This window comes from Helianthus annuus, chromosome 1, assembly GCF_002127325.2.
Source record: "Helianthus annuus cultivar XRQ/B chromosome 1, HanXRQr2.0-SUNRISE, whole genome shotgun sequence".
NCBI lineage: Eukaryota > Viridiplantae > Streptophyta > Magnoliopsida > Asterales > Asteraceae > Helianthus > Helianthus annuus.
The window spans coordinates 73,835,790-73,857,385 of NC_035433.2; the positions used below are offsets into that span (position 1 = coordinate 73,835,790).

Here is a 21,596-nt window from a genome sequence, read left to right on the forward strand (position 1 = left end):
CAAGATAATCAAACATAATCAGGAACTCAACATCAATGAAACGTTCATTATATAATCATGAAGATTCAACAAGAAAAAGTACTAAAGCTTCATACAAATAAGATTACAATGTAACGATTATTCAAGAAACAAGTTTATAACTACTATTACATAAACTACATTAAACATAAACTAACATCAGTTCATAACTTGCAAAATGATCAGAATACATGTTCAAGAACAAGGAATCGAACCATAAACAAGCAAGGAATTGATGGGTTGGATCGGTTATGCTTCCACTCGATCTTTAAGCTTCAAATGGGTCTGATCAGGACTGCTTCGAAACCCAGAAATCGCCCAGAAACATGGAGAAAAACCCAACATTTTGATCAGTAGCGAATGCCGCTATTTATAGGCAATTTTCAGTTTCGCACGGGCATGCGACTGGTCGCACGGCCGTGCGGTCAGGCCTTGTCGGGTGACGTTAGTTTCAGCGATCCCGGGTCAGCCAAGTGGACTAGTGGACAACTTGTCTAGGTCATCAGATTGGCACGGTCATGCGACTGGTCGCATGGTAGTGCGACGCCATCATAATCGTGATCAGAAAGTATGGTCCAGGTGGTGCATAGGGGTGCGGTTGGCTCGCAGGGGGTGCGGTTGGCTTGCAGGGGGTGCGGTTGACTCGCAGGGGGTGCGGTTCGAGAAATCAGCGGCACCATGAGTCGCACTGGCAGTGCTTCCGAGGTCGGAGGTCTCGCACGGTAGTGCGGTTGGATGCACGGCCGTGCGACACTTGGCAGTCATCAGATTTTTGTCCGTTTTATCAGAAATGCATCAGAATTTGTCCGTTTTCATCATAATTTTCCTTTATGCTCTGTTTAAGACCTGAAAATACAAAAGTACCAATTTTGGTACCTAACCGTCGTGTTTTCGGTTAAAAACGCTTAAAACGGAAGTGTTTTGGGGTATATAAAAACATGTATAATTTAACGTATATCAGATGAATTAACTAGTATTGTTCTTCATCATGATCTTCTACATATTTAAACGAAAGAATATATACGAAAGAACTGAGTAATAAGATGATTAACACCTGACAGATTTGATCCCACGCTTCAATTCTTCACTCCCGAGCTCTTTTGATCTTCAAAATCTTCATTTTCAGCTTCTTAATTCATATTGTGGGGTTCCCAATTCGTCTAGGGTTTTCTGGTTATGATTAGGCTTAAACATGGGCTTCAATAGGACTTGTAGTGAAGTTTTACGCGCTAATCAGGGCACACTCCGCGTCGCGCGGGCAGCTGATTCTCTCTGGCCGCGTGACGTGTCCGACATGCGAATTGAGAAAACCGTTTCGTCCATAACTTCTTTGTTTCAACTCTGTTTTCTTCACCGCTTTCGTCTATGGATTTGTAATTCAATTCAATTCTCTATCTTCTCACATCCTTAAATATCCATTTCCATTTCATGAGAATCCTTCACTAAGACTAAGCCTAAACCTCCTCCTGTGTGCTCATTTCTTTAATGTTTCAGCTCGTTTTTTCTTCCGCAACCCTACAAAGCACATAAGACACAGTAATATACAAAACTAATGGTAAAATGACATAAAACGACTCAAATTATTATACAAACTATACCCAGAAACAAATATTTTTTTAATTAAATCAAAGTACTACATGAATAATGGTACAGAAGGGCAAAATGAAGTGATCAGTTTCATGCAAGTGGTGAGTTATTCAACAATCAAGGGTACATGTAGGATCTAGTTTCTTGTAAACAGGCTGCAGATTGATATCGAAAACTCTATTGAGGAATGATGAGTTTGTAACTAAGGTGAAAGATGCAGTCAAATATGTAATAAAAATATGACAGAACAACTTAATACATTTTTGAAGACTGTGGAAAACCTAGAGAAGATACTTATCATTTACATTGGCGATATTCAAGAAGCAAAGAAAGTTAACAGAATCGTTAAGCCACCTACAAGTAATCAATTTCATTTCATGTAAATTGCTTTTTTTTCAGCTTTATTTTTAAATTATTCCTTGCTTTCCATCTTTAAAGTATGATTCTCCAGCTCAAGTATTCAGTCAGTTTAGATTTTTTTTCCACTAGCAAGATGTGTCACTATTGCTTCTTTATTGTACAAGAACTTTTCTTCAATATGAATAAATACAAATAAGACATATCATCAACACAATTAATCAACTGACACATTATGTGTATCACACACACTCAAGAGACCATAGCTATTTATCAGCAATTCTAAAGATACCCCTAAATCCATATTGTGGTTCTTCTTAATAACACTCATGTTGTGTAGTAAACAATCATTAAAACCACACTTATGTTGTGCAGTAAACAATCACTAAAATCTACCAAAGTCTATTATTGTGGCTCTTCAGGATAACACTTATGTTGTGTAGTAAACAATCCAAAACCTATGAGAATTTAATATAAACTAACAAGAAGGCATCCAAGTATGAGTAATAATTTAAGTCACCAACCTATAGGATACCAAACTCATCAAATACCAAAATTAAGTCACAAACTCATAGACTACCAAAAGAGGAGTACATAATTGGCACCTTAGAAACGCGGATTCCGGTCGCAGATGTGTGTAATTAAGCAGCCGTGTGGACCTGGTTCACAATTGACAAAGTTAGAATGTTTGTAGTCGAATGACAGGAAGGATTTGTTGAATAATAATTGATAATCCAAACCTAATAATAGGGAATTGAACTCGCAAATGACCCCACAATTCAATCATCGGTTCCCTCTTAAAGAATTGTGGGTCTAGAAACGACGGGGAAAATTTAATTCGTGTCTTCAATTTGCTGCCAACATTCAATCTTTAGTTTCGTTCATTAATTGCTCTTACCATGTTTCATTTGATCATCAATCATCAACGACGAAATCATAATTCAAATGATTTCACAATTAATTGCCCCTACCAGGTTTCATTTGCGTCTTCAATTTGCTGCCAGCATTCAATCTTCGCTTTCAATCATTAAATGCTCCCACGAGGTTTCATTGCCATAACAGATGAAACAATTGATTTCATGATTCAATTTACCACATTGAACTCCAAGAAATGTAAGAAATCTTTGAAACCTAATTGAAGAGAGGACATATTTGGAAGCAAGGGGTAAAAGTCTGGGAAAATAGCGATAACATTTCAAATGAGCATCTTAAAAGTAGGACAAAATTACATCTAATCTAACTTATAATAAAAGACTCCAAATAATATCACATGACATTCTCTCCTTCAACCTCATAAATTTTATTTATATTTATTTAATAAATTTCTTTTAATATTTCCAAACTATAAATTAGAAACATGTTTTTGCATTATATACTTGTAACATGTGCATTGGGAGTCTTTCAAAAAAAAAAATTCTATTTTTCACTTTCAATCCAATTGTTTTGTAGTTTAACCCCTTTAGCTTTTTTAAATTTAACCCAAAACTTTTCAACTTTTCAATTTAACCCTACTTTTTTATTTTCAACTTTGGTCTCCCCATACTTTTCATCTTTCGCAAGTTTTTGTTTTACGTTTCGTTCTAAATTTTGCGAGTCAACATGCAGCAACATGCGTGTGAGGTTCAACATTTTTTTGCCTATTTTTTCCCGTTTCATAGGCAAGTCGCAACACAACTATTTTTCTCTGTTTGACAAGTTCGTCGCAACGCGCGGATCCTAGATTGACTTAGTTATTCTTTTCTACGTTTTACGTTTTTGTCTAATTGTTTCGCATTAACACGCCACAACGGACGTGCGTGGTTCAACGATTTTACGTATGTTTTTTGTTCGGTGTTATGTTTTACTTTTTTAGTTAATTTATTTTTACAAGCTCTTCTGATGTTGGTATTCGCTGGCAGTGGTTTGGCATTAGTGCCACTTGGCACAATTTTACGAACGTATTTAACCTATTAAGTTTGTTACTAATAATTTGTTTCGAGTTTACCGTTATACCTGCTTTACTTAAGAAAAACAATTTTTTCATATATATTTATTTTTATGTACGTACCAGTATAAATTTGATTTGCTCTATATGTCGACATACAATTTTTCTGGAAACGAGTTAGGTCAAATATAATACTTTTCGTTTAAAAAAAACATTTTTTACGTGCATATTTTTATGTACGTTTCGGTTATGAGTTGGTGTATGTTTCGACGTAAACTTTTTTAGGAAACGAGTCAGGTGACATTTTGTAAATTTTGTTTCAAACCGAGTGGAGTCAAATTGTGGTTTCTTTTTTCCATTTTTTCAAAAGCTCTAATTCATCTCTTTTGATTATACGTGTCAGCTTTTCCATTATACGCGTTATATTTTCTATGTATGACTCGGGTCATATATAATACGTTACGATTGTACGGTATAAATTTGATTTACTTTATATTTGATCCAATTGCAATGCATATATATGTTACATTGAGTTCAATCAGATACGTCGAAACGTGTGTTTTCATATGGTTAACGCATCACATAACGTTTGGACTAATCCATTCGATATTTGCGATGTACCGCGCCGCGCCGCAACGCGCGCGGGTGTTATATCTAGTTTATGTCATAAAGAGATGTTTTATATAGTAATACATATTATGATTCTATGTAACTTTTTTATAAACTAGTATTGAGGGCCCCCGTGTTGTGGCGGGGTCATAGACTGTGCCAAGTAACACTAATGCTACCATCGACCAATAATACCGGAAAAGCTCGTAAAAACAAAATAAATAAAAATGAAAAATAACACCGAACGAAAAGGATACGTAAAATCGTTGAACCACGTATGCCAGTTGCGACATGTTAATGCGAAGAAATTAGAATGAAATGCAAAAATAGAAAAGAATAACTAAGTCGATCTAAGACCACGCGCGTTTCAACGAACCTCTCAAACATGGAAAATAGACGCGTTGTGACGGTCCTTTCAAACGGGAAAAAATAGTAAAAAAACTTTGAATCCCACACGTACGTTACGACGTGTTTACTCGCAAAATTAGAACGAAACGTAAGACGAAAAAATTGAAAAAGGTGAAAGATACGTGGATCAAAGTTGAAAATAAAAAATGTGTTGGGGTTAAATCGCCAAAGATGAATAGTTTTGGGTTAAAAGTAAAAAAAAGTCAAAAAGGTTAAAATGCAAAAAAATGAAAACCTTTAAGTTAGAAGTGAAAAATCAAGAATTTTTTTTGAAATACTCCCTAAGCTTGGAGTACATTCCACAAAGCACAAATATCTTCCTAATTTATGATATGGTAATATTAGATTGATTAAAAAAAATTGCATGAGACAAATGAACTATATGTGAGTTTTGATTACTATTTAGTGATTTTTTTTCTTTTTAATTTGACTTAAATTCAACAATGACAAAAAAAAAATCAGCTATTATTTAGTAAGTTTTTTTTACACTATTACATAAAAAACTATCACTTATTCGAACATTTGTCTCACTTAAATTTTGAAAAGCTTAAATATTTATAAAAAACAATATATAGGATAACTTGAGTTACTTTAGAACAATAAAAAAACTTTGTTACTTCAATGAAACAATCTGGTAGGGGTGTTCATCAGTTTGAATATGGTTTTATTCGGTTTTAAGTTTTTTAGCCTAACCGAATCGATTACGAATTAGAAATATGTCTAACCGAATTGAACTTAACCATTTTATTTGGTTAAGTTATCCAGTTAAACTATTTGTTATTCAGTTTGTTGAGAACCGAATAATTCGGTTGCAGTTCAACTATTCGAATAAGCAAGATTTGTGAAACCAAAAACAAAGTCATAATTCAGATACAGTTAGGAACCAAACCAAAAACCGAATTCGCACTTCAGCTTGGTTTTTTCAGTTACAGATACGGTTGGTTTTCGTTTTTTTTGCACACCCCCACAATCTAGAAGTTTGGTTAGTCTAACTGAACCGTTGAAGTCTTCCATGATTTTTAAACAAAATAGGGTCGAACATATTTTTCTCACGACCAAAGTGTACATATGCTATCACCACATCCTAGTCATTGTCAATGCCACCACCGTCTTTCTTGTCATCACCTCCATTGCCACCACAACCATGACCATCAGTGTTGTCGTCTCACCACTTTCGTCACTTATCGCTGTCTAGGTTATGATTAAGATATATATAGCAAATGGACCCGCTATGACCCATTCTATTTGACTTTCTTTTAGAAACCGATTATTTAAACTTGTTACACAACCTAAACCCATGTGACATTCCATACCTTCCAATCTTCCATCTAACAACCATGAAATTATTACAATTGAAAAAACAAAGTTTTTTTTAACTTACTTTTTTTCATAGGTGACTAGTGGTTAAAAAGTAAATTTTATCTAAGTAATGATTTGATAACCACCTTACTACTTCTTGAAGTATTACGATTTAGTATTTCATTTTTTTTAATTGTTTAAGCATAATTTTAAAAAAGCAGAAGTTATTTTCAACATTACGCTTGTTTGTTATCAATCTTCAATTTTATAATGATTTTAGCAGCATGTGGCATGTTGGCCATATTCTTTTAAACATGCATTATTTCGTCAATATAGCATATATTAGCATTTGATGTGTCGAACTAATAAGTAATAACTATACTAATTATATAAGATAAAAATATTGTTTTGTTTAAATTTCTTAACTAGTTTTTCTATTTATTTTACCCACCTATTATAGTAATCGTAGTAAATTTGCCATTGAATGTTAAGTTTTCTATTACGTAATTTTAATTAGTATTTATTGCAAAACAATATAAAAAATTACAAGTATAATAAAAGAAAAAAAATAAAAAATACATGATACGACTCTTCTATTTTATGGAATGTTCTTATCAACACACACACAAAATCAACAAATTGGGTGACAAATAAATGGCAATTGGAAAGGGTTTTACTTTTACATCACTAACCCGTTTTCCAAAACAATAATTAAATATTTGTAGTAAAACTTATATCTTGTGTACTAAAAGATGTACATTTTCCATATTAGTCTTTTCTTCATTATGTTGGGTGAGACCCAAATCTTTTGACGATCATGGCCATATATTTACCCTGGTGTTGCGCAAGTTCAAGTTCTCTTTGACTCGGCTCTCTAGTCCCGTCCCCCGAATATACTCCAGCGCCGTACGGGGAACCACCTCGGATCGAGTCCATTTTGAACATTCCGGCCCCAAATGTATACCCGATTGGAACATATAGCATCCCGTGGTGCGCTAATTGTGTAATCGCCGTCCATCTGCAACCAAATCAACCGGTATCCGATTTAAAAACAGTATTATAAATGGTTTAATAAGAATCATCAAACAATGATTAGATATGAGAAGAATGTTTTTTTATAAGACAGAACTTAAAAAAACTAGGTTACACAATTAATAAAGAAAAAGACATGTAACCACTTATTTTCCTGACTCCCATATCTATTTTTCCCCAAGACAACATTTTTGTTTTATCTTCTTTACTTTAAGCAATCAATAGCTCAAAGTAATAATATGCTCATTATTTAAGAAATATAACAATGTGCTTCCCTATTTTTTTTTAGAAAAAAAATTTGAAACTAATTGTTATTTTGTGTCTTAATATATCCTAAAATAGTTGTCCATTTTTATTATTATTTACACATTAACCAACAATCAAGGATAATGAATATGTATTGTCACACATGTAAAACCTCTTCAAATTGTTTAATTTACATCAAAACTACGTCATTCTCGTTAAATACATAATTTTCCTAGTTTTCCTCTTCACGTCAAAATTTCTTTCTATCACAATATTTCCCATATTGGGAAAATTAATTTTCGAAGTTTTTACAAAAATGACATAATAAATGTTAGACAACTAGAACAATGTGATTTTATAAGTTTTCACCTCTAAATAAGAGCATAATATTTAATCAAAACTACATTACTTATAACCTATTAAAACTCTAATAGTTACTTCAGAAGCAAAGAAACATTAAACGACTATACAAACATGAAAAAAAAAAAAAAAAACGAATTAATTTGTAAAAACACACACACACCATTAGGGATGAACATTTGGTACTGGATACCGATATTAAATTTTTTTGGTACAGGTAAAATACCGATTTTTACCTTCAAAGTGACTACAAATATGCAAAAAAAAAAAAAAAAAAAAAAAAAAAAACGAAATAATTTGTAAAAACAAACTCACCCCATTAGGGATGAGCATTTGGTACTGAATACCGGTAACGAAATTCTCGTACCGAATTTTTTCGATACCGGTAAAATATCGATTTTTATTTTCAAATACCGGTACTATACTGTACTGAACATTTTTAGTATCGATATCCAATTTTAATGATTTTCAATAACAGTATTTTCAATATCAGTCTCGGTTCAATACTATTGGTGTCGATACTATGTTCATCCCTACACACCACTTTTTAATCATGAAAACATGAAACTTGTGAATCAACCAAAGGTCCAAAAAAGAAGCTAACTTACGCCGTAGTTTCTTGACCACCTCCTTGCGTCCCGGTACTAACAAAAAAACCGGCCGGAACTCCGGCAAGCTTCTGCTCCCGCCACAACCCACCAGTCGAATCGAAAAACGCCTTCATTTGACTCGACATACACCCGAACCTCGTCGGAAACCCAAACAACAACCCATCAGCCTCCACCAATTCCTCCGGCAATATCTCCGGCACATCATCACCTTTCACCGGAACCTTCATCGCCGTCAAAGTCTCAAACGACAACGTTTCCGGCACCCGAAATAACACCCCTTCAACCCCATCAATTTCCTCAACTCCTGTCTTTATATTCCTTGCTAGACTCTCAACATGCCCGTACATTGAATAAAACACTATGAATATTCTCAGTTTTCGGGGTTCGACAACCGGTTCGATTGGAATTGAGTGATCGGAATGGGTTTCTGGAGTTTGAATTGGATCAGGTTCTGATTGAATAACAGAGGGTGCTCTGTTTTTGCTCGGGCAACACCCGGCTCCTTTGCCCATTATGAATTGTTGATCGAATGGAGGATTATCATATACAACAATTGGGATTGAAGTTGTGTTTTGGGAGTTTGACTGGAGGGAGGGTTTTGTGATGGTGGTGAGGATGGAATTGATGAGTTAATTGGAATAATGTTATCGTGGAGACTTCGCTGGCCAAAATAAATAAAATAATGTTTTTTTTTAACGACAAATTTGGATTACTGACGGGTCACTGGAGTATAATCGTGTCACTAGCGGAACCACCAGATCATATATATCTCAACTACGCATAATAATACATATACACCAATTCAGAAGGAAACCCAATAAATATGAGAAAAACCCCATGTAGGAATCCAATCCAATAAATAATGTTGTTGATAAGTTTTTTTGTAAAACGAAAAGTTCTAAATTTAGTTGGGTATTTAAAACTTTTGGTATAAATAGAAAATGGTTATTTGGTTTGCATACTTGCTTTGAAGTTATCCAATTGCTAAGTTGAGTAAATTAGACGGGTCTGTCGGTAATGGCCTAATGGGGTAATATGGGTTTGGGTCAGGTTCGGAGTTAAATGAGTTTGTGTCAAAACTTGAAATGGGATGTTTAAAAAAGTGAATTCGATTAGGATAAAAACGGGTTTTGATAAAATGGAATTGAGTTGAAGTGAAATATATTAGATTGTTAATAAATGGTCTATTTAAAGCAAATCTTTATCCCAAAGATAATTTGTGGTATTGAATCATTCATGTTTATTTTGAAAATATATGTGCATAATTTGTAATGTTAGGTTAAAATGTACAACTAATAGTATTACAAAAAAAATGATCATATATTATTTAGTTATGTCGGTCAATTATAGACACGTTATAATGATATTTTATATCCATTTACATATTTGGGATTTTATACTTGTTTAAAGTGTATGACAACTCACAATGATCATACGTTGAACAAGTGAGATAGCATCCGTCCACAAATTACAAAAAGAAGCAATAAAAATTATAGTCGATATATAATATTATATAGGTATATTCTATCCTTTAAAAAAAGCAATAAAAATTATAGTTGATCTTCTTTTTTTTTTTTTTTTTTTTTTTTTAAGTAGACTTCTTTTATATCATTCCACATGAAAAAGGGCAATTACAAAGCAATGGCAGGTAGTCGGGCAACAAGTTGCGCCGCCACCCCCTTTTGAATAGAAAAACCAATTCTACTAAATACAAAGTTTGAAATCTTTAGCGACGAAGAATTACTATTAACGACTTTTTGAACCCGATTCAAGAGTCGTACAGCGTCAGGAGCGAGACCACCAAAGGTATCAAACGCAAACGGGACAAACACATGTTGATTCTCCCGGCAAACTTTGTCATGTTTTGCCACTTTGCTCGCCTCTGCCTTGAGCACCGCTTGCCCTACGACAAAGCCCTTGTCCTTGAGTCCGACAAGGGGGGAGACTCCAGTTAGATCTACACAAGCGTGTTTCCCTTATGTTTTGTTATATAGGTTACTTGTATGAAAATGAATATTCTATCCTTTATGTTTTGTTACTGAAAATCAATTATTAAAGATGTGAAAACATAAAATTAACTGTCAATTGTAAATCACCATCTAACCAACTTCTACCATAATAATTTGCACTACCCGTAGCAGCATCTAGGGACAGACCCACTAAGGCACACCTTGGGTCAAATCCATACAATTTTAAAAATTTATATGTTATGTACAAGTTAATATTTGATTCTCTATACTTTCTAAACAATGACCAAATATAAATATTTGATAGTAAACAAATTAAAGGTAACAATTAGTGAAATGGTTAAACAATGACCTTGCATTCCTTTAATTAAGTTGGTTGACACAGTAGACAAAACTTGGAGATCTGTAAAATTTTAGATCGAAAAGTTATGACCTCAGTAAAAATTTTCATGTAACCGCCGGTCACCAACACCTCATCATTACCACAAACGGCCATGTACGCCGTTGTTACAACCAAGCATTGTGAGCCATCTAACCCTTCACCCTTAACAATTGATTCAAACATGCGCAATCATCTTCAAACAACCATATGCTAAACCCGGTTAAAACTAAAGAAAACCCTAAGCCTTAAATACATTCACTCCATTATGTGGTAAGAGGTTAAGATATTAGGCCGTGGGTATGGGTCGGGAGTTTGGGCGTGGGTTGGGGGAAAACGCCCAAGTCACCACCCCGGGTGGGCTTGGGTTGTGGCGTGGCCCCTTGGGGCTTGGCTTTCAAGCCGGGCGTGGGGCGGTATGGCGAAGCGAGCTGGCCATTTCTCATTGGGTCACCCGCCACGTCAGGCCGCCACGTCAGGCGGGTGTTTTAAATTTTGAAATTTAAAATTCAAACTGGTCCCCTCATCCCCCCATCTTCTATAACCGCCACCCGGGTCACCCAAAGGCCCTATATATTGCAACCCCAACCCCACCGGTCCCCCATCCCACGAACCAAAAACCCCACCGGCTACACCAACTGTCTTGAACCCGCTACTCCGCTGGTCCCCCCCATCCCACGAACCCAAGAAGAAATGGCATCCTGGACCCGTCAAGAAGAAATGGCACTCGTCACTAGCGTCGTGGACGCTATGAAGGGGCGGCCACCGAGCCAAACAAAATATTGGGCGGAAGCATTCGCGGCCTACCGACAAAACGTCGGTAACGACCGCCACAACCTCAACGCGTGCCAACATAAATGGCGCGAGCTACGGCCCAAGCTCGAGCGTTGCAAGGCTTACTACGATGCGGTTCCCGGTGGGGAGTTAAGCCACGAGGACCGGGTGGCGGTGGCGAACATAGAGTTTCGAGGCAAGGAAAACAAGGCGTTCGACAAGATCGACCTTTTTGAAATTTTTTTAATGCTCTAGGTTTTTTTATTTTGTAATTTTTAGAAATTATGTAATTTTTAGAATTATGTAATTTTTAAAATTTTAATGAAGTTGTAGGTTTTTTTATAAATGTTGTGTGATTTTTTATAATTTTTTTGTAATTTTTTTTAAAAAAACATTTATGCCACGCGGTGCACCCAACCCAAGCCCAACCCACGCCCCGCCATACCACGCGGACACGTAACCCGGCAGTGGCCTGGCTCCGCGGACACGTGTCACCAAATGTCCAACCCAAACCCCAACCCCCGCCCCACCATACCCCACGGTCTTAGGAACCATCTGTGAGTAATTAATTCCGAATCAAGGGTGGACTTAGGTGTTGTGGTGGGTGGGTAGGTGAGGCCACCCCTTGAACAAAATTTTTTAGCGTATTTTATAGGCAAAAATCCCGCTCACACCCCTTGAAAGTTTAGTTAAAGCCCTCATTCGCACCCCAGAAAATAATTTCTAGATCCGCCACTCTTCCGAATTAGAAACTCACCATTGTTTGTTAACTAGTAGATGTGTAACACCTCGAAAAATTTCGTCCAATAATGTCTTGACACGTGTCATAAGGTTCCGTTATGTGAAAACATACTTTAGAGGGACTAAAAGTGACAAACAGTGAAAACTATGGAACGTAAGGGTCCAAAGTGTCAACAATGGATAAATAGACTCTATGATAACCCCACATAATGTTTATAACCTTTAACGGATGGTTCGTGGATCATACGACGCGGAAATTGCACAAAAGTGAAGTATTGTAAACTATAGGGGCCAAAAGTGTCAACATGTTTAATTTATACCTCTGAGTGAACTTTTGGCAGACCCGAAGCTTTGTATAGCTAAAATATACTCACTAGAATATGTGGTAAAAATTTCATGAAGTTTCGTCAACGTATGAGAAAGTTATGGCCAAAACCGTATTTAAGGGACTAAAAGCGTCAACGTCGAATTCAGGGCTTTTCGGTTGAGCGCAAAGTTATCCGAGGACATTACCATGTTGGTAAAAGTCCTAAGGTTCTTAAAAACCAAGTTTGGGGGTTTACGGGTCGAGAAAAGTGGCCGAAACATCACGTACAAGCTCAGGGACCATTTCTGTCAATATATGAAAGTTGTTGGCTGATCAGGAGGGTCAGGCGACCCGCCTGGACATGCCCAGGCGGGCCGCGTGGGACTGCCAGCGACCAGAAATCGTTTTTGGGTCTATTTGAGTCCGAATTTGAGTTGGATACAGTTGTAACTTGCCTCCAAATCACCCAATAACATGCCATGCATGCCTACAACTACAGTGGCCTCGAAAATTCTGGTTTAAATCAGATTATTGATCATTTCTTGATCATTTTTCATTGTAACCAAGTGCTCTCAATATTCAAGAACTTCAAGCAAGCTTTCTGGAGGAAATCTGAGCAACAAGGCTGACTCCTAGTGTTCACTAAACATCTTTAGGACCATTGTAAGCCTTCAATTCGTTCTTTAATCCGTTTTTGCTTTGATTATTAGTAAAAGTCAAACTGGGTGTTCATAACCTTTGACTTTCTGATTAAACGGATTTCTTTCAGTAATTTCTCGAATTGAAACTTGTTATAGATTGGTATTTATGTGGGAAACAAACCCTCTAAAGGTTACTAACTGATTCCCACTACATGCATGCTTAATGTCGAGTCAAACCTATTTCTAAAAAGTCAACAGAAGTGATTTTTGTGAAAAATGACATGATTAATGATATAGATGACATGCAACCTGGTTGATCATTGAAAATAACTTGTAATACATATAAGAATGTGTTTTAATCATCATCAACTCGACAATCTATAGTATAGCCACGGACCGGAACCGAAAGTCTTGTAAAACGATTATTTCGTAGACTATCGATTCGGATTCGTACATGCATGATCAAGATCTGTATTGGAAAATATTTTTGACTATTTTTATTTTAGTTAAACTTTCTGGAATTTTCTTTGATTGAGTCTATGCTTAGCCTATTCGAATGCTTGTTTCCGGTTTATGCATAAAGTTGACTATTTTGCCCTTTTTGATTTAAAACGGGATTTTTGGAAAAGTAAAAGAGTAGAGATCTTTATTTTTATTATATAAACTTGCACCGAAAGTTTCGGATCAGTTGGTGGTCCAGATTGTGAGTTATGGCCATTAGCGTAAAACTATATTATAAATTTACATAAACGGTCCTTTTCGCGTAGAACCCGTTTCTGGCCACGTTTTGGTACAAAACTTTTTACCAACTGATTATATATAATATTCTGGGAATTTTGATGATTTTTAAGTAATTTTTGGCTGAACGGATCCTAGATCACCTAGTCATTTCGGCTTATGTCGGTTTTGACCGTTTTAGCCATAAAATGAGTTTTACACATCCTTTTGACCCGAAACCTTTTTCTACTGATTTTATATGATGAATAAATTATTTTAAGTATTCTGGAAATATAAAAATCTCAGATTTACTGTGAAAACCCGAAAACGCCCTTAAATCGTATTTTTAGCGTTTTAACGCATAGTAAAGCGTTATACTTGTTTTAAATATATAAGACCTATACCCACTGATGTGTTTAGCATATTTTCATATAAAAACAGTAAGTATAAGTATATGAACTCAGATTTCCAATTTTGGCATTTTTAGCCCTTGTGAAATTACTAAATTACCCCTACGGTGCATAGTTTGGTTTTAAATGATATATTTGGTATATGGGTCATACCCTACTGATATAATATGTTATATTAAGTATATTTACTGTATGAACCAGACCCGAAACTCAGATTTCTAATTTTACCCTTTTATTATCTTTTAAATGACCAAAATGCCCTTCTAAGGCATAAATTGGGTTTAAAATTATCCCGGGCAATATAGAACATAACTTACTGATATAAAATCATATTTTAAGCATATTATCTCAGGGAACTTGCATTTGAATCTTTTGGCTACCCGTATCGCCCTTATCGCGTTCGGTTCGGTTTACGTAACTAGTTTGCGTAAATTGACCGAAACGGGTCAAACGATATCGTTTTTACTTCAAAATCCAGAATGTATTTAGTATACCCATATTATACAAGTATTCAAACTTGTCGGGTCTAAATCACATTCTATCCGGTCTTTCGCTTAATCGTGCGTAAACCGTATCACTCCTAAAACTAACCGGTCAAAGCTTAGGCTTAAAATAAAAGGCCGTTAGGAATCTAATAGGTTAATTGTAAACCTTTGTTCCAGATTAGGAAGCCCGGTAAAAGCTACCAACACTTGTCGTTTGTGACTTATACTTGCTCAGGTAAATACATTTTGACTTATTTTCCCTATACGGGCTTGGGGTACGGTATTTAAAATACCGCTTGATCGGGCGCACAAGTCCTGCTCCTTATAGGTGTTCAGTCTTGAATAGCTTGTGCGACTTCGTTTAAACAGTTTTGTCTTACTTAAAGGCTTTGGGGGGTTTTTGACCGTGTCCCGGATATCCTTGGCATTTTCTTACGAGATGGCCACGACCAGAGCACGGGGTGTAGGCGTACACCCGTCGTGTATAACTCTTTGATGTGGTGTGTCAATTAAATCTCTAGCCCGGACAGTAGATCCCGGGCCACCAGAGATATAAGTGCATGTAATTCGTTCACAAGTTTATATTATATAAATATCCCAAGTTAATAAAAATATTTATGCCTTGTGCATTTAAATCAATTTTCAATCATTTTCAAAATGAGTCAGTCGATTTGTATTTACCAGTGTAAACTGACGTATTTTTCCCAAAAGATTAAGTGCAGGTACTATACGGAAATAGGCTGGCTGTTTCCTAGAGAGCGTCCACAATAGTCTCGCAAACTCGGACGACATTTATCTGTTGAACTATTTATTTCTATTTTTATTGATCCGCCTGTGGATCCATTTCAACTACTGTGATATTTATTATTACACTTTATTTAAAAGTTGAAATGTTTCTATTCTGCTTCCGCTGTGCATTATTATATTGTGTTGATTGTCTATGACGATGCCAACTACGTCACTGTACCCCACACCGGGCCCACCGGTGACACGTGGAAATTGGGGGTGTGACAGGTTGGTATCAGAGCCAACGCTGAGTGAATTAAACACTATCCTAATGTGTTTAATCTCAGTTACACAATTGCACATTCCTCGATTTTCGAGTCTAGACAAAGAACTTAGGAAATGTTCAACATTTCGTTTAATTTTTATTATTGCATTGTCTTACATATATTGTTGTGCAACTTGTTTGATTTTTGACAGGATCAGGATGCCGCCAAGGATGAGAGGTCGTGGAGGATTTCCTACATCGCACGATCATGAGGCTGGCCCCTCGCATAGGCGGGCTCCATCCGCTACACACAACACAGCCGCCAACGACCTTTGGAGGTCTTTTGCCGAGCCTGCTAGGCATTCGGTTTCCGCGAGCACTTCTCCGTCATTACCCCACTCGTTTGGGCCCCATTCGGAGAACGGGCCCCATGATTCGCTTGGATCATACATACCGTTGCACCAGTCACCGCACCAGCATCCAGCGCCAGCCTACCAGGGTTTGTATAACCATAATGCTTATGTGGAGGAGCCAGTGGGCCATAACCCACTTGGACCGGAGGACCACTTTTCTGGTGGTCATGAGATGGACGTCGACGAGGATACGGACCCCTCGTTACCTCCATCAGGTACGCCTAACCATCCGATTGAGATATCGGATGGGTCGCCATTTAGGGGATCACCCTATAATGGTGGGGACAGCTTCCAGGAGAGGTTTAAGCAGCATGATTGGTACTTCACCCCTAGCCACAACTCTCCGATGCTTCAATCACTCCATGGTACTCCGATGCTCCAATCGCTCCATGGTTCGCCGGTGCACTCACAGCACCACTTGCAGCAGCAGCAGCTCCAGCAGCAGCCGCCTCTACCGCAGGACCTATCTGAGGCCCTGTGGCGTGACGTGATCACTCCGTCACCACCGCCGCCGCCAGTTTTACCTCCTCCACCTCAGAGGCCGAGGAGGAATGCGCGCATGTCTACGCGCGGAGGGATTCGCATAGGCACCCCTCCACGTGTTAGTAGCAGCCGCTACACGTCTCTACCCGGGGAGTCCGAGACAGGGGAGTCTCAGCATCCCGTATCGGAGGTTACTTCTGTTCCAATCCCGCCTCTGCCGCCGCAGAATTTTGGAGAGGCGATTCCGGCTTATGCTAGTGCCGCTCAGTTCAACCCGTTCGAGCAGGTATTCCCTCAGGGTTATGATTACACGGGAGACCCTTATTGGCAAGCTGTGAACTACAGCTCACTCCCTCCTAGTGGTCCATTGGGAGACACTTGGACTGCTGGGCAGTCTACCTTTGGTTACCCTCCGGGTTACCAGCAGCCACCGCAGCCGCAGCCTTACCAGCCGCCGCAGCCGCAGTACTTCCAGCCACCACCACCGGCGCCTATGATGTCGCCGCCGCAGGTTCAGGAGATCCTGCTGGGGATTGATAGCATGCGACGCGAGTTTCAGCACAATATGCGAGAGGATCGCCGACGCACCAGTGGCATGTTTAAGAAGGTATTTGATTTGCTCAAGGGTAAGAGCAAGAAGGATCGTTGAATCCTTCGATTATCATTTCATGTACTCATGTCCCTGCGTGGACATTTATTCCAGTACTCTACCCCTGCGTGGGTATATCTATCTTTCTCTACCCCTGTGTGGGTATGTTGTCCTGTTAACCCCTGCGTGGGTTTGTTTTATTTTATTTTGTTATTGTTGTACTTGTTTAGCCCCTGCGCGGGCATGTTATTCATGCTAGTTATGTTATTTCAAAGTCCCGTTTAGGGCAATTATGTACTGGTATTCTGTTGGAAATTTAAATGGTTAATTTGAATTTATCATTTTATTTGTATGCATGAATAATATTAAAATAATGGAAAATATCAGTTTTTATTTGATTTGCCATTTTATAAGAATCTTAGTAAGGTATAACCTAGCCTGAATGCCTTATTAACAGGCCTGGCCCTGATGGTAAAACCTGGTTGAAAAGATTCAACTCCCTGTTAACATCTGAGAACATGTTAACATTCTGGGCTAAGCGTGATCTGTAGAATCACACGACCCACTTTTTTTTATAAATTATCTACAGATTATATCTGTATACAAGTCTATTAATGACTTGATACCTACGGGTTATGACTATGTCATATAGTGGCAGTTGTGGTCTATGACTCCCTGCCTAGTAAAAGGTTATCTACAGATTTTATCTGTATACAAGTCTATTAATGGCTTGATACCTACGGGTTATGACTAGGTCATATAGTGGCAGTTGTGGTTTATGACTCCCTGCCTAGTAAAGAAATATCTACAGATTTTATCTGTATACAAGTCTATTAATGACTTGATACCTACGGGTTGTGACTATGTCATATAGTGGCAGTTGTGGTTTATGACTCCCTGCCTAGTAAAGAAATATCTACAGATTTTATCTGTACACAAGTCTATTAATGGCTTGATACCTACGGGTTATAACTATGTTATATAATGACAGTTGTGGTTTATGACTCTCTGTCTAGTAAAGGATTATTTGTTTAATTATACAATTTATAGTCCTATAAAAATCTAAATTTATAATTTAGTGATTGTCCTTGTGACTAGGCCTATGGTGCCAATATATATATTTTCATTCCTTGATTGCTAATAAGAGCCTGAATGAAATTTATTAAATTAACTGCTAAGGTTTTTGATACCATGGTTAATAAATCGTCTAGGACGATAATACTGTTAGGTTCTAAATTAGACCTTGTCCTTTATTGTAGCTTAAAGCTACGATGGCCAAATCGGAAGAAACCAACAGTCATTCTGGGGAACACTCAGATAATGCAAAGATTCACGTTACCGGTGCAGAATTGCAAGCACTGATTGATAATGCTGTCGCCAAGGCTATGGATAGGCAGTTCAAAGAATCTAGTGGTACTCAGAGTAGAACCCGCTCAGTGACGCATGTCAAGGCTAAGACTCATTCTGGGGCTCATAGTAAGCCGCCGTCTAAAAAGAGTGAGCCGAAGAAAGCTGAGGATGATAATCATTCCTCCAACCACAGTAGCGTCCCAAAGCAGGAGATTGAGCTGAAGCATGACACGTACAGCAGGTCCTGTACGTACAAGTATTTTGTATCCTGCAAGCCCAGAGATTTCACTGGGGAAAAGGGAGCCGTCGATTGTATGACGTGGATCGACGAGATGGACACTGTAGTTGATATCAGCGGGTGTGCTGATAGGGACGTCGTGAAGTACGTGTCCCAGTCATTCAAAGGAGATGCGTTAGCATGGTGGAAGTCACTCCTACAAGCTGCCGGTAAGGCCACACTGTACGGTTTGTCATGGGAACAGTTTGTGGCCCTGATTAAAGAAAACTTCTGTCCGCAGCACGAGGTCGAGCGAATTGAATCGGATTTTGTATCCTTAGTCATGAAGAACCTCGACTGTCAAGCGTATCTTACTACGTTCAACACGCTGTCTCGTCTAGTGCCTTACTTGGTGACCCCGGAGCCGCGTAGGATTGCTCGATTTATCGGGGGTCTGGCACCGGAAATAAAGGCGAGCGTTAAAGCTTCAAGACCTACAACATTTCGATCCGTAGCGGATCTATCCCTCTCCCTCACTCAAGACGTGGTTAGATTGAGAGCCATGAAGAGCTCTGAGGAGAACAAACGAAAACGTGAGGATGACACCTCACGAAGATCTGAAAAGCGACATAGAGGGAACAACGACCACAGGAAAGGGTCGGGGTCTAGGAAAAGTGATCATCAGTCGGGTGAGAAACCCAGATGCAAGATTTGTAGGAGACACCACTTTGGGAGGTGTCGGTTTGAAACAAAATCCCAGTCTTCGGAGAAAAGATGTGGAATCTGCAAGTCCACAGATCATAAGGCTGTGGATTGCAAGAAAATGAAGGATGCAACGTGTTTTGGTTGCAACGAAAAAGGTCACATTCGGCCCAACTGCCCAAAGTTTGCAAAGAAGGCCGAGGAAGGGAAGAAGACTAATGCGAGAGTCTTCAAAATGGATGTAAAGGAAGCAGTCCTTGACGATAACATCATTACCGGTACGTTTCTTGTAAACGATATTTTTGCTAGAGTTTTGTTTGATTCGGGGGCTGATAAGTCGTTTGTAGATAATAAGTTTTGTAAACTGTTGAACCTTCCTGTTAAAACCTTAAGTGTGAAATATGAGGTGGAATTAGCCGATGGAACCATAGAAACCGCCTCAACTGTTCTAGATGGATGTGTTATATCCATTAGGAATCATTCCTTCCCGTTATCCTTGCTTCCCTTTAAGTTAGCTGGATTCGACATAGTGATAGGCATGGATTGGTTGTCGAGTAACCAAGCCCAGATTCTGTGCAATAGAAAGCAAGTAATAGTTAAGACTCCGTCTGGCGAGTCACTTACTATTCAAGGAGATACCCAGCATGGATTGCCGGAGCAAGTGTCCATGCTCAAGGCATCCAGGTGCATGCAGAAGGGATGTGTCATTTATATGGCACAAGTTACCATAGATGAGCCGAAGCCGAAGATTGAAGATATTCCTGTTATCTCGGAATATCCTGAAGTGTTTCCTGAAGAACTACCCGGATTGCCACCGAATAGACAAGTAGAGTTTCGGATAGATATCATTCCAGGCACTGCGCCTGTAGCAAGAGCACCATACAGATTGGCACCAACGGAGATGAAGGAGTTGAGGACGCAGTTGGATGATCTATTAGCTAAGGGTTTTATCAGACCTAGCTCATCTCCTTGGGGAGCGCCAATCTTGTTCGTTAAAAAGAAGGATGGTTCGATGCGCCTGTGCATCGATTATCGTGAGCTTAACAAGGTCACTATCAAGAATCGGTATCCGTTACCCAGGATCGACGATCTATTCGATCAGTTGCAAGGAGCAAGTTATTTCTCCAAGATTGACCTGAGGTCAGGTTATCATCAGTTGAAGGTCAAGGAGGAAGACGTACACAAGACCGCGTTTAGGACTCGTTATGGACATTACGAGTTCCTAGTGATGCCGTTTGGACTCACTAACGCACCAGCCGCATTCATGGATCTCATGAATCGCGTCTGCAAACCTTATTTAGATAAGTTCGTCATTGTCTTCATTGATGACATTCTTATCTACTCGAAGAGCCAAGCTGATCATGAGAAACACCTTCGTTGTATTCTCAAACTCTTGTATCAAGAGAAGCTTTATGCCAAATTTTCGAAGTGTGAATTCTGGCTTCGAGAAGTCCAATTCCTTGGACATGTTGTAAGCGAGCGTGGTATCCAAGTGGATCCCGCTAAAGTAGAAGCAGTCATGAATTGGCAGGAGCCGAAGACTCCTACCGAGATTCGCAGTTTCCTCGGATTGGCAGGATATTATAGGAGATTCATCGAGAACTTCTCAAGGATTGCTGCGCCCCTAACCTCATTGACCCGTAAGAAGATTAAGTTTGATTGGGGCCCTAAGCAGCAGGAATCCTTTGACATTCTGAAGCAGAAGCTGAGCAATGCGCCAGTGTTGACATTGCCCGATGGTATAGATGAATTTGTGGTGTATTGTGATGCATCGCATACGGGCATGGGTTGTGTACTCATGCAGAAAGGCAAAGTCATTGCCTACGCTTCTCGCCAGCTAAAGGTGCACGAGAAGAACTACACCACCCACGATTTGGAATTGGGTGCGGTTGTATTTGCACTGAAGCTATGGAGACATTACTTGTATGGAACCAAGTGTATCATTTATTCGGATCACAAGAGTCTTCAGCATCTGTTCA

General features: G+C 38.5%; 1 protein-coding gene and 1 long non-coding RNA gene across 2 annotated transcripts; both read right to left on the minus strand.

Moving 5' to 3' along the window:
* Positions 1 to 263: 263 nt before the first annotated feature.
* Positions 264 to 3,119, minus strand: LOC118481903. The gene is made up of 4 exons (XR_004866321.1): positions 2,703 to 3,119; positions 2,568 to 2,621; positions 1,073 to 1,533; positions 264 to 894 (listed from the first exon to the last, which is right to left on the minus strand). It is a non-coding gene; the product is annotated as an uncharacterized LOC118481903 (long non-coding RNA).
* A 3,619-nt stretch (positions 3,120 to 6,738) lies between these two features.
* On the minus strand, positions 6,739 to 9,115 carry LOC110869287 (probable NAD(P)H dehydrogenase (quinone) FQR1-like 1). Its single transcript, XM_022118591.2, has 2 exons — positions 8,449 to 9,115; positions 6,739 to 7,220 (listed from the first exon to the last, which is right to left on the minus strand). Exons 1-2 carry the CDS (start codon positions 8,961 to 8,963, stop codon positions 6,986 to 6,988), a joined length of 750 nt encoding a protein of 249 aa, XP_021974283.1. The 5' UTR covers positions 8,964 to 9,115; the 3' UTR covers positions 6,739 to 6,985.
* Between the last annotated feature and the right edge of the window lie 12,481 nt (positions 9,116 to 21,596).